This window comes from Notothenia coriiceps, unplaced genomic scaffold (assembly GCF_000735185.1).
Source record: "Notothenia coriiceps isolate Sejong01 unplaced genomic scaffold, NC01 NC01_scaffold00027372, whole genome shotgun sequence".
Classification (NCBI taxonomy): domain Eukaryota; kingdom Metazoa; phylum Chordata; class Actinopteri; order Perciformes; family Nototheniidae; genus Notothenia; species Notothenia coriiceps.
This window is the reverse complement of record NW_011360073.1, coordinates 1,974-14,710: the sequence shown is the minus strand read 5'-3', so window position 1 is coordinate 14,710 and position 12,737 is coordinate 1,974. Positions and strand designations below refer to the sequence as shown.

General features: G+C 39.1%; 3 protein-coding genes across 3 annotated transcripts; 2 read left to right on the top strand and 1 right to left on the bottom strand.

Moving 5' to 3' along the window:
• Nucleotides 1-438: 438 nt before the first annotated feature.
• Nucleotides 439-2,634, top strand: bphl (biphenyl hydrolase like). The gene is made up of 6 exons (XM_010785208.1): nucleotides 439-580; nucleotides 659-825; nucleotides 1,622-1,775; nucleotides 1,889-2,020; nucleotides 2,216-2,339; nucleotides 2,439-2,634. The coding sequence occupies exons 1-6, from the start codon at nucleotides 484-486 to the stop codon at nucleotides 2,527-2,529; spliced, it is 765 nt and encodes a 254-aa protein (XP_010783510.1). The 5' UTR covers nucleotides 439-483; the 3' UTR covers nucleotides 2,530-2,634.
• An 812-nt stretch (nucleotides 2,635-3,446) lies between these two features.
• On the top strand, nucleotides 3,447-5,947 carry psmg4 (proteasome (prosome, macropain) assembly chaperone 4). The gene is made up of 3 exons (XM_010785207.1): nucleotides 3,447-3,752; nucleotides 4,556-4,631; nucleotides 5,556-5,947. The coding sequence occupies exons 1-3, from the start codon at nucleotides 3,549-3,551 to the stop codon at nucleotides 5,675-5,677; spliced, it is 402 nt and encodes a 133-aa protein (XP_010783509.1). The 5' UTR covers nucleotides 3,447-3,548; the 3' UTR covers nucleotides 5,678-5,947.
• LOC104957566 (solute carrier family 22 member 23) lies at nucleotides 5,831-12,341 on the bottom strand (the record flags this gene model as incomplete). Its single annotated transcript, XM_010785209.1, has 7 exons — nucleotides 5,831-7,760; nucleotides 8,821-8,944; nucleotides 9,078-9,110; nucleotides 10,336-10,562; nucleotides 10,769-10,871; nucleotides 11,690-11,817; nucleotides 12,089-12,341. Coding segments are annotated over 7 exons (1,289 nt in total), but the record flags the coding sequence as incomplete, so codon positions are not given.
• Between the last annotated feature and the right edge of the window lie 396 nt (nucleotides 12,342-12,737).

Sequence of the window (12,737 nt, the reverse complement as noted above, 5' to 3'; positions counted from 1 at the left end):
TGGTCACAAGCCCTCCTCACAGCAAGACTCCTGTTTAACAGCAGATCACAATGATGTGTAGTGTCGCAAGCTGAGAAACAGGACAGATAATCATCACATTCACATTAGAGTCAACCTAGCTGTAATAATGCCCTAACTACAGACTGAGAACAATAACACAACAATGTCGTACAGCAATAAGCTGTCAAAATCACAAGAACATTTCAAACAGAAGCTGTCATTGTTGTTAATGGTGCATGGCATCAAACCACTGATCATACCTTTTCAAGTTCAATGAAAAACATGAAGGACAGTGTTGTCATGTTATTATGTACAGCTACCTTCTAAGATGAACTATATGATTGTTGTAATTCTTGTCATATTTGTTATTTTCTTTGACTGTCAATGAAAGCCAACGTTTTCAATAGACAGCTATTCTGTTCTTATCCATCAACAGGACCATTACTGAATCAGTCTACCTGTGTGTTTCCCTGCAGCTCGTCGATGGCGTTGGGCAGGCAGCGTGTTAATGGAGTGGATCTGTTCTACGAGCAGACAGGCAGCGGGAAACACCCTGTGCTGTTGCTTCCTGGCGCTCTGGGTAAATACAACAACATTCCTCTTCTTCTCTCTGCCTTATATCGTTTACAGAACTTTTTTATTTTATGTTCCTCCACAGGGTGCACTCGGACTGATTTTGGACCCCAACTGAAGTCTCTGAATAAGGAGCGCTTCACTGTGGTGGGATGGGATCCCCGTGGTTACGGAAAGTCACGCCCCCCAGACAGAGACTTCCCACCTGACTTCTTTGAGAGGGATGCACAGGACGCAGTGGATCTGATGAAGGTCTGTTGATCAGCCTGTTGATACTGTAATTATTACCACCTGAATTGCAAAGTTTGCAGAGAAGCCTGTAGCATCATATGTTTGGAAGACAGATGGTGTGTAAATATCAGCATACATTTTAGTTCAATGCCATTTAAAAAAAAAAAAAAAAAAAGGAAAACTTAAAGCAAGATTAAAAAATATAATAATAATAATTAAAAGACAACCTAAAAAAAGGAGATATCAAATACAAATAATGCAGTATTAAATAGTCCCAGCAGCTAAAAAACCCACAGGATTGTGGAGTGAAATCCATGTGGCATCAGAATAATAATTAACATACCATAATATATTTTCTATAGCACCTAATAGACTTAAAATAAGCAAAACTCTTCCTCAAATGTTAAAGAATGAGTTTATATCGAAAAATACCTCCTCTAATAAATCCTCAAAAGAAGAAACCTAAAATTGTACTTTATTATGAAAACATATTAAGAAAACAAAACCCAGTATTATTATGTTAAATACTTATTAAGTCCTACCCCTTTTTCATATTATATAACTAAAAACTAAGCATTAATGCTCGAATCTAATGCATTCTCCCTGTTTCTCTGACACAGAGAATAATATTGAAATCAAACACACAGTTTGTTAATTAACACTTGGTTTAGCAACCAATGCACACAAATGTTCACACAAGTATGTTCTTGTTTTACCTATTGCATTCCATTGTAATTTCTGCATTTGTTGCATATCAAACGTAAAAAAAAGTAAGGACTTTGTTAGGAATGTTTAGTAATTTTCATTTAATTGTCAGGCACTGGGCTTTGACAAGTTCTCTCTCCTGGGGTGGAGTGACGGAGGAATAACCGCCATGATGGCCGCAGCTAAGAACCCCGACCTGATCAGCAGGATGGTTGTATGGGGATCCAACGCCTTCGTTTCCCAGCAGGACCTGGAGCTCTACGAGGGTACACGCTCTCTACCTCTCATTGTCTTTAACTGACAATGTAGTCCCAAACTGTGTGAACTGTGTATACTGTGTATCCTCATGTGTGGATGGGTGTCTGTTGGAAACACGCAGCGGTCCGTGACGTCTCCAGGTGGAGTGTGAGGATGAGGCAGCCCATGGAGGAGGTGTACGGAGCAGAAGTCTTCGCGAAAACCTGGAAGGCCTGGGTGGATGGAATTGCACAGTATGCAAAAAGACCCGAAGGTACTGAAACCATGATGATGCAGATTCAGGACATACGTAAACGGAAAACCATGCGGGAAAAATACATTTAGCATCAAGATCTCCGCTACTATTTTTGCACAAGGAAAACATGGAGAACACATTGAAGATGCTTCCTTATTTTGTTTTGTTGTAATGAAAGCAGTCAAGATTTTAACTTTACTGTCGTCTTGTCAGGGAGTATCTGCATGGAACTTCTGCCCCTGATCAGCTGCCCCACCCTCATCATTCATGGAGAGAAAGACCCCATGGTGCCCAACTTCCACCCACAATACCTTCTCAAACACATCAAGGGATCACAGTGAGATGCTACAAACATAAACATTTAAAAACAGCAATAATACTAAAACCTCAAATGAGGAAATATAACATGTGATTCTTTTTTTTGTCCCTAATCTAGATTACACCTGATGCCAGAGGGTAAACACAATCTCCACCTGAGGTACGCTGATGAATTCAACAAGCTGGTGGAAGACTTTCTGGAAGACTGATCCATTAGTTAACACTGTGAAATAACCACTGACCGTTTTGTCGAGAAAAAACAGAGTTGCGTATATATCATTGCATATATTTAAATTAAAATATTAATTTTGTTACTGATCATTTAATTTATACTTGGTTTTCATGAGGCATTAATTGTAAAAAATGTTTCATATTTTAATTGAACATTTCTGTAATTACATTTTTTGTGAATCAAGTGTGAGTTATTTCCCACATTAGGTAATCGGTAAAAAAAAAAAGTGTAGTTGTTGCTAATGTAAAGCTATGTCATTTAGGAAAAAAAGGATGTAACATTAGCTGCTAGTTTTTGCCTTTACAAAGATTTTGTCAAAATAAAGTAAAATGTCTGCAGCTACTTTCTTTTGGAAATCAAACACTAATGCAAAGCTAAATTATACAACCGTATTAATAACTTCAACATTGCAAAACTACAGTTACGATCTTTTAAAATTAAACTTTGGGGTTCATTTTGTCCTTACAAAGTAATGTATAATAAACAAAAGAAAAGGCGATAACATTAACTTGTAATTTAAATTATTTTACAATGATTATTTAGCATCAATAAAGCACATTTATTTGATTTACTTTTTATTTTACAACTTTACAACTTAAAAAAGTTACTCTCACATTCATACTATGAAAATACAAAACAAATCTACAAATCAGTATTTAAAGTAGTTAAAATTAGCCTGACGTGTTGTTTGCCATCTGCAAAGGGATGAACACATTAATGCATCAATAATTATAATCCACTAAAATTATTCTTAAAATAATGTTGTATATTTCGAAGTATATTTTGCTATTTTTGGATTTAAATGCATTGCTTTTATTTGTTACGGATAATCTTAAATACACACTTCAGCACGGACTGTTTTATGGTCACGATCGGTTGTGCTGGTGCTGCATGTGAGAGCATTGGCGATCGATTACTTTGGACTGCCGTTTTTCTCTCCTCCGGAAGTAGTTGTTTCTGTTTGCAGCTAGCACGAGTTTAAATGTTTGCTAGTCAATGTTAGATAGACTTAAACCAAAAAAGATGAGTGAGACACAAAACGGAGAAGTTTTTGAGGCAATTACGGTGCATAATTTTTCGGAGAAAATTTTGGAGCAGTCCATACACTTTCACGTGATGAAGCTGAGCGGCGGGTTCTTCCTGTGGGTCGGTTCGAGTCCGGTTCTGTCCAACCTGGCGGTCTCCATGAGCAGCAAATATGTGAGTAGACAATTTAATTAATAGGGATGCAATGTAACTAAGTACTGTACTTCAGTACACACTCCCGCCACTGTACTTGAGTTTACGTTATACTAATAGGTTACTACCATAGACTGTATATAAAGGTTACTACGCTAAAAATCTGAGGGAAATGTTGTATATGTTTTACTTCACTTATTTTTACAAATGTATATGTTATATGTATATTCTCTAATACTTATTGTTTTATTAAAAGGAATATTCTTTTTGTACTTTTTTGTACTTTCTACACAGTATTGTTATCCTTTTACTTTGCTGTGTGTGTGTGTGTGTGTGTGTGTGTGTGACACATTTCATTGTAAATATAGGGACTGATTTATTTAAGCATTAAAAACGTTAGATTTGTATATGATTGTTCCATCAGTGTTATAAATTATACTTAAATAATATAATAAATCTGCTGCATAAAATTGAGGCTGTGGCTCAGTGTGATGGACTTCGAATCAGGGGATAGCAAGTTCAAGTCCCACTGCAATCAGCATGTCATTATGTCCCTGGGCAAGACACTTCACCCCAGATTGCCTCTTGAGGATTGTCCACAGTACTGAATGTTTGTTAGTCGCTTTGGATAAAAGCGACTAACAAATGACATGTAAAGTACAGTTCTGACTATAACACTACAAACACAAAGCTCACACATTTAGGAACAAAAGCTGACAAACAGATAATAACAAGGTCTAGCATTATTTTTTTATGTCGGATATCTAATTATTTTGTCTTGCCTAGAGTATAACCCTGTTCTACTCATTGCTTTTTGTCTGCAGGATTCGATGCCTTTATCAACATTAGTCATGGGGGACCCATCTAACACTGCTGCAAATTCCTTGGCGCAGAGATTAGGTAATTATGTTTGACTTTTCTTCAAATGTATTGTCTTTTTATTGCTGTCAATGGAGAAAGTTATAATAACTTATTAAACACTAACGCTATTTTCAGCTGTGGTTATATTCATTTATATTTTGAATGTTTTATCCCATATATTTGAAACTGCTTGTAATTCATTTTAGTGTTAACAGTTCTCCAAATCCTGCAGGTGTTAATACAGTTTCATGTGTGAGTTGATTTAAAAAGTCTCTGCTATGCAGTGGTGGAAGAAGTACTTATATCTTTAGTAAAAGTAGAAATAGCACCGTCAAAGACTACTCAATTAAAAGTAAAAGTCCTACATTCTGAATGCTGCTTGAACAAGCCTACAGTATTATCTCCAACATGTACCTCAAGTATCAAAAGTATTTTACAGAAAGTATTTTTCCCTTTTTTTTTATTACAGAATAGTGTAACATTCTTTGTTAGTTTGACTTAAGTACAGCACTTGGGTAAATGTACTTTGTAACCACAAAACGATACACGAGTTTGACAAAAATAAAAGTGATAATGATATTCACTATGCTTGGCTCCAGATGTGAGTTTCAAGTCTTAACAGGTCGATCTCCATACCAACCAGAATCAAATAAAAAAACCTGTGACTTCTTGGGATGTGTGGGGAAAACACACAGAAGTCCTTTGGCATGCTTTTGTAAATGTTTGGCTAAAACAAGCAAAACACTGATGGGGTCCAATCATAAGATCTTGTCAGCCAATCGATACGTTTCTTCATTCGTCAGATGTGGGAAACTGAGGTTCTCTACAAATGTGCACATTCATTTCTTGGAAAGAAGTCATTCAGCAAGACTCCAAGTCATCTATTAGCTGCCCTTCTGCATAGCATAGCAAACCAGTTAGTGTGTTAGCGAAACTAAAGTGATATGATTGTCTGTTTTGCAGCAAAGAAAACTAAAAAGCAAGTGTACGTGAGTTACAGTCTCCCGATGACGGACAACAACTTCAGTCTTTTGGTGGAGAAGAGGATCAAAAAGGAGCTGGAGCTTCTTCCTGAGCACTTCTGAACTCTTGGACATTGTTTTGTGTAGAACTGAGGACATGTAGGAAGGAGGGCAACATGAAACGGCAGGTTTCTTCTTCTTCTTCTAGTTCTTCTTTGGACTTACATACTTTCTTCCCATACTGTCATCAAACTCCAACACAATAACCACAGATAATCACATCAAGTGTTCTTTTATTGACATAATAAATTAAGTGGTTTATTATCAAAACATGTAGGCCTATGGCTTTTTGTACAAATGCATCATATTAAAAAAATAACACTTAGAAAACGACATTAGTAGTTGAGTTATTTTTTTTCTCAGAGTGTTTAACTGTCAAACATACAATCTAGCAAACCATACAGGGTGTTCAAAATACGTACTGACACTAAATGTGATTAAAAAAGATTCACGTATATTTGGATGAAAGAAATGGTGTATCTATTCAATGTGCTTATATTCTATAAAAGTCGATGGTCCACACATTATGAATGAATGGTACATGTATACATACCTTACATTTTAATGCAAGCTTAAGGGATACTTACGTAGTAAAGTGTATAAATGTACACTAATAACAACTAGGCCAGGACTGTGCAGAACACACTGCTCTAATCTAATCTTCACAAACGTTTACTTCAAAAAACTGTAAAACATTGTGCTTTCTGGCTAGAGCTAACACATCCTAGGAGCAGGAGTACAACATTACCACGGTACAGAGAACAAGGAGTGAGTTGGAGTGGAAATATATTTGCTAGTTAAGGAGGTATTTCAAGCAACAAAATTACCCTTGGCAGCATGTCAAAAATAAATACTGGTCATTCTCTGTTTAGTTAAAAACAACAGAGCCATCATAAAGCCATTAAAATGCTGAAATGCGTCATAAGACATGTGCACACTTATGTCCGTTCAACTCTCAGATTTTTTCAGTAGTCGCTACAGGCTACACTTACATTCTGCAGAGGTCTCCGGCTGTTCCCCGCACAAGAGAAAACCATCATACACCCACACCAGAAACAGTAGGCTCTGTTTAAAAAATCAGTGCCCACCCCGACCTCATCTCTGAGGACAAAGTGCCACGTTGGACTTCTAGCAAAGGGACCACAAATAACAAGAAAAATACATGTAAAACAATTTGTGCCCTTTCATGCAAAAAACAGTGGTAGTGGTTTAGCCAATCCATGGGTCTCCACTCTCCAACATGTTGGCCGAAAATCCCAAACACTTGATTGTGCCTCTGACATTTAGTGCAAAAATAACTTATAAAGAATTATAAGATGCAGTGAGATCCTCTCTCAATGAGTCAAAACGTCAAACAGAAAAGTCACAGAGCACGTTATTGAAAGCTAGTCTGCTCCACTTTGCTCTTCTCACTTGCCTGCATCTGCTCCATTCACCTGTAAATCATTCTCGACAAAGCGGACCACAGAGCAAGACAAATCACCACTGAAGACTTTCATATTATCAAACACACACTGACTTCAGGTGAACTTCGTCCTGTACAATATTTTTGGCAACTCCTGAATGAATCATAGTCACTACAAACTACACAAATGTATTATCGTCACCGTCTCAAATCTCAGCGTTAAAGAGTTCATCTGGTTCATTCGAAAAGTAATTTTCTCCCTTGAAAATGTTCCAGTTCAAGTTAATGCTTGAGCAATAGTATTCAACAATTGCTATTGCTCACACTCCATTGGCTATGGCATGATTTCCAATCACCTCCCCTCCAGTGGCCAGGGCGTAGGAGGCAGGAACCGCTGCCAGAGCGGTTGCTGCTGCCACCGTAGCGCCCCCAGTGGTCGTGAGGTGTAGCGGCGTGTCGTGGACTCTGGAGTAGTCCCCGTCAGTCTTGGCGAGAAGCAGGTGCTGCTCTCCTGGGTGGAGCAGCGTTTGACGGGTGAAGGTCTCTCCGTCCGCCATGCTCTCCGGCAGGGGCTGGCCCCGGGGCTCGGGCAGCAGCAGCAGGCAGATGATGCACAGCAGGGTGCAGCAGGCGAAGATCACGTGGTGCAGGAAGTAGCCTTTCTGGTTGTGGAGCTCCATGATGGGCGCAGTGAGCATGCCGAAGCCGGCGCTGGCCAGGACCAGGCCAAGTCCTCCACCCCTGCACAGAGAGAGGATCTGTTACCAAGGTAATCTGACAGGACTTAAAACGTACAACCGTTGAAGTGTCAAACACGCCCTGAAACCTCCCTTCTCCATTGTCTGACATTTTTTTGTATTATGTCACTTTTTTTTCTATCAAGTGCCCTTGTTAGTTTTAGTCAGTTTCAACCTGGACTTTATTAAGTCAAGTTTCTTTTTAAACTATAATGTGAGCACTGGAAAGGGAAATGTTGCACTGAAAAAAGTAGTATTATATTAAGTCTCCTTTTTCTTTTGTCAAGAACAATTACAAAAATATTTTTTAAATGTTAAATTAGATTGTTGCCGTTCCTTTGCCATCTCATATTTATAAAAAGGTATTTATTTCGATAACAATATTCGGCTTTTTCTCTGATATTCTCTTTTTTCATTCTCATACTTCTTCCTCTTTCTATGTGACATGTTTGTACAAACTAGTTAGCATACTGCGCCCTTTTGGTAACTAACTCATCCCTGTCAGTCAAAACTACACCACAAGATGGAGCCAATGTGCAGCATGAGAACAAGAGCTCTGCCCGGAGATTCCGTTGGTGTAATGTAATACCCAGTATGGACTATATAGTAATTGTCGCAGTATGTTTTAAAAAAAAAAAAAAATGTACATCAACATTTGGTACCAACATAAATACTGACAGACATCAGTTAAGCTTTGGCTTCAAACTGTTGATTTGATTGAATTCTACATGTGTGTTTAACACACAACATACTCAAATCTACTTAAAAAGGGTATGTTATTCATCATTTGCCACACAATAGGTCTACTGTATATCTACAATAATGAATGTATTATTTGTTTCATACATAAATGTTTATTAAATTTTTCTTTAACTGTTGCCAATTTTTTGGATGCTATATAAAAATGTGACCCTGTGATTTGGACACTAAAATAAAATGGTGCATAGTAGATGGTTCACTATGAGTAACTCATAAGAAATGATTTCAGACCCAGCCTTGAGCTCGCCTACAGCAGAAGGCTCCCCTAAGTGTTATCTTTCATGTTTATGACCGTCCAGGCTCACCTGATGACGGTAGGAGTAATTTCAGCACAAAAGAATATGCTGAGTGTGCTGACTGCATGAGAGGAGAACATGCCGATGATGGAGAAAGCCACAGAGAATTTCCTGTTCAGGGTATCGCGAAGAACTGAAGAGAAGAGGAGAAGATAATGTTTATCCGGAAACATCAACATGAAACCAAAAGCTAATTTATCATTAGCCAGGGGTACAGACACGTTCTGCACTACAGTATATCACAAAACAACTAGATGTGAGTGTACCTGTGTCGTGGCGAAGGCCGTACTTCCCAAATACTGGATTACATCGGCAAGCATTGGAGAAAAGAAAAGAGGAAATCATGTCATTTGTAAGCACAAAGAGCAGCACGGTGCTGACTCAAGAGGACTTCAGGAGGAATCTGAACAGTTTACCACTGAAGTCTGAAATAATGACTACTGTACTGCATATGTAGGTCATAAAACACAAAGTGGCTCCTATTAGTGTGAGAGTTCAAATACAGTCTGTACTGTTATAATGACAGGAATGTGCATGTTCACTTAACATTACTGTTGCATTTTGGCTTTCTTTTTGGTTTGACATAACTTTCAGGATTGTCTTAACTGAATTGAGTTCAAATGTAGCTATTCCAAATTATAATGACACTTTAACTAATCCACCACCCGAGCACTTTGGTGGTTTTTTTTCTTGTCAAAACAGAATAACGGTGTTTTTCAGGTTGATGGTAAAATGCTAATCTTAGCATGCCTATCTAACTAGCTGCTTGCCTGCATTTGCAACCTAGCTTAAATTTCCAATGCCTAAGCTGAGCATGACTTTAGGTAAGTATCATTTGTTTTGGCTTATAATAGAAGAAACCTAGTTCTAGGAGTCGGTCCTGTGTTAAGCTAACCTGTAATCAATGTTACTTTAGCAGCTCTGATTTGCTACTAGTTTGAGATGTATGCTAAACTCATTGCTTACTCCTCATACTACAAATTTATTTGCTGAGATGCAAGTTTCAATTTCATATAAATTGTGTATTCTCTACAATTAACATCACATTATGTTAGCAAGAGATAACAGTCTAATATTATACTGATGTTCCTTGAAAGGATATAGAACTAAATTAGAGTACAATGCTGCACTCCTTCATTTAATGCAGAATTTTTACACAAAATGTGCCATCTAGTTAGCATGACTTTATCAATCTTGACATCAAGTCAGAAGTTATGTTTCTCATGTGCGGTTTTCAATTTCCAAATTAGCCAAAAACAAACAGATGTTAAAGCTAAGGTTTGTGCAACAACTAACCTATTTACCATAATTTACTGTAGCTAGCTATCTACAGCTAATATGCAAATTCGCTGCTTGTAGTCATACAAATCAATGATTTTCAGCTAAAAATGAGAAGTTGCCTTTCGTTTATATCTGTTTAAACAAATAAAAACAACCCACATTGAAGTGAGTTTATCATTATAAACTGCACAGGTAAAACTTTAGCAATGCTAGCTAAGTGTAGCAGGACTTGTGATTACTCACGGTTGAGTAATCCCAGCTGCAGTAGCGATGCCAGGGCTGTTATGATCATGAAGGTGAGCAGCCCCCCACGCCGACCCATCAACCCCACCGCGGGGCAAACAGCCAGGCAGGTTGCCACGGCGATGCCAGCCATAGTGTAGTAGTCCGCATGGCACAGAGCAATTGGCTGGGCCTCCGGGTCCATCATACTGCGGGCGAAGCAGTGGTGAATCCCATAACCTGTCAGCCTGCACAGACAACAAATAAGACAATAAGAAGCGGACAGGGAGGAGGAACCTGAGACATGCGCCTGCCACGGGGAAGACCTGTGGGGTTTACTCCCACGTGCATGTCTACATTTCCCTCTCGGGGATGAGCTCATGTATATCATGCTCTCTCAACACCACAGATGTTGGCTTTGATCAGAAAAGGAGCCCGGCCATGACACACTTACGAGTTAACACACAGCACCACAATGTTTTTCCACAGGTTCCTGGTGCTCATCATCTTGACAATGCAGGTCCTCTGGGGCTTCTTGTGCAGCTCCTGCTCCAGCTCTGTAAGAAACATGAAACGCACACCTTCAGACCTTTCCTTACAGAAGGTAATGAGAGGCCGGCCACTAAGGGACCTGCAGCACAGAGAAGCTTATGTGCAGTCAGTCAGCCTTAAGATAGATACAGCACATCCCTTTGGCCACTCATCATTTATCTGTCTACTCAGTTGCTGAGAGAGGCAGAAACACGTACTCAATCACCAAGACACGGAGTATGAGCAAGGAGAGATCTCAGTGAGGAAAATCCAACACATTTCCTTTTTTTCTAAGGACTGTATGTTTGCAACACATTTCCTTTTCAACTTTAAAAGTAATTTATAAATAAAAATCCCCAATATCTAATAGTTGAGCTTCATAAATGTTGTCTTTTACTGCCCAGTATTTTAAAGTGTATTTATTTGCATATTGTTCTTTTATTTGAAACAAAACAAGCGATTTGAAGATTAAACATTGGACTTTTAGAACTTGTGTTTTCACTATTTTCTGGCATTTTTCTGGAAAATCAATTAAACTTAAATGAAAATGCTCCTTAGTGGGAACCTTCTACAGAAGTCAGACTTATTTGAAGAGCGTGTATGTGGGTTATTGCAATTACATATCGTCATGGAATCAGTTGGGAAAGGCTTCTTGATAACTACATGCTTGCACACAGAAAGAAGATATATGGGTCTTTGTATGCAAGTCAGAGTCTTTGGGTTTGTTGCATGTTTCATCACATAACATGGATGAAGATCTAAAATGTGATTTTAAGCAAAATGGTGCATACATTCCAAGTATTCAATGGATTTTGGATAACTCATCTTGTTTAATGTCCCTCACCTGTAAGAACTCCACTGGGTTCAGTTGTCAAGTTAACCTCGTTCTTCCTGGCGATGCGCAGCATCATGACTTTGGACCTCTTGTAGTGCTGGGTGGCCAGCAACCAGCGCAACGACTCAGGGAAAAGCCTGCAGAGCGAAATAAATCAATTGAAAGGAAGGACATGAAAAGTACACACAAAGAAGGATGAGAGCAGATGTGTAAGAGCCAGAAGAAGAAACAGACAGAAAGCGAGGAAGAAGATAAACAATAGAAGAAAGAGAGTATTGTTTGTAAGTTGAAGCAGAGGCTGCTCAGTTCTGTGTAGAGCAGTGTGTACTGTACAAGCCATCGCCTGGCTCAGCGAGGGAAGAATCTGCGCTCCACCCGCTGTGGATTTCCTCAGAGGGCGAGACTCACCAGACGTAGGGCAGCATCAGAACGAAGGGGCTGATTATGACAATCTGCAGGACCTGCCAGTCATCCCAATCCGGCCAATTGCGGCACAGAGCAGCCACCCCTGGCATCAGTAGTTGCCCGGCCACCATCAAAAAACTGGCCACCATTGTCATGGAGAAGCGCCAGGCTGGCAAACAAAGCTCGATTCCTAAAAAATGAAGAGACGGAGAGAATAGGGAAAGAGGGAGATTTAGTTTCACATAAAATACAGATTCTTGTAGAGTGTGTGCACCAGAAGAGAAAAGTAAATGATGTATAAGCCTTATGTGTGTCTATGTGATTACCATCAGAACTAACAGCAGCCTTAATGGCCTGGAAGAGTGTGATGTATGTGTTTGTTTAATGGTGAGGCCCGTATTGAATTTCCTCTCTTTGTGAATTATTAAAGACTCCTATTACTGATCTTTCCCATGAGAACCCACTATAGTTTAACACCAGACCTCGATATAAACTTAGGATGCACTTCACGTCAAAGCTATTGAAAGGATCCAGCTGCTCAGAAAGCGTTTTACTGTATCCACCCTTTCATTTCCCTCCTCATCCCCTCCCCTGTGACATGGTACAGTCCAGATGGCCTGGCCCATATGGCAAGGTCTTTTTGAAGGTGACC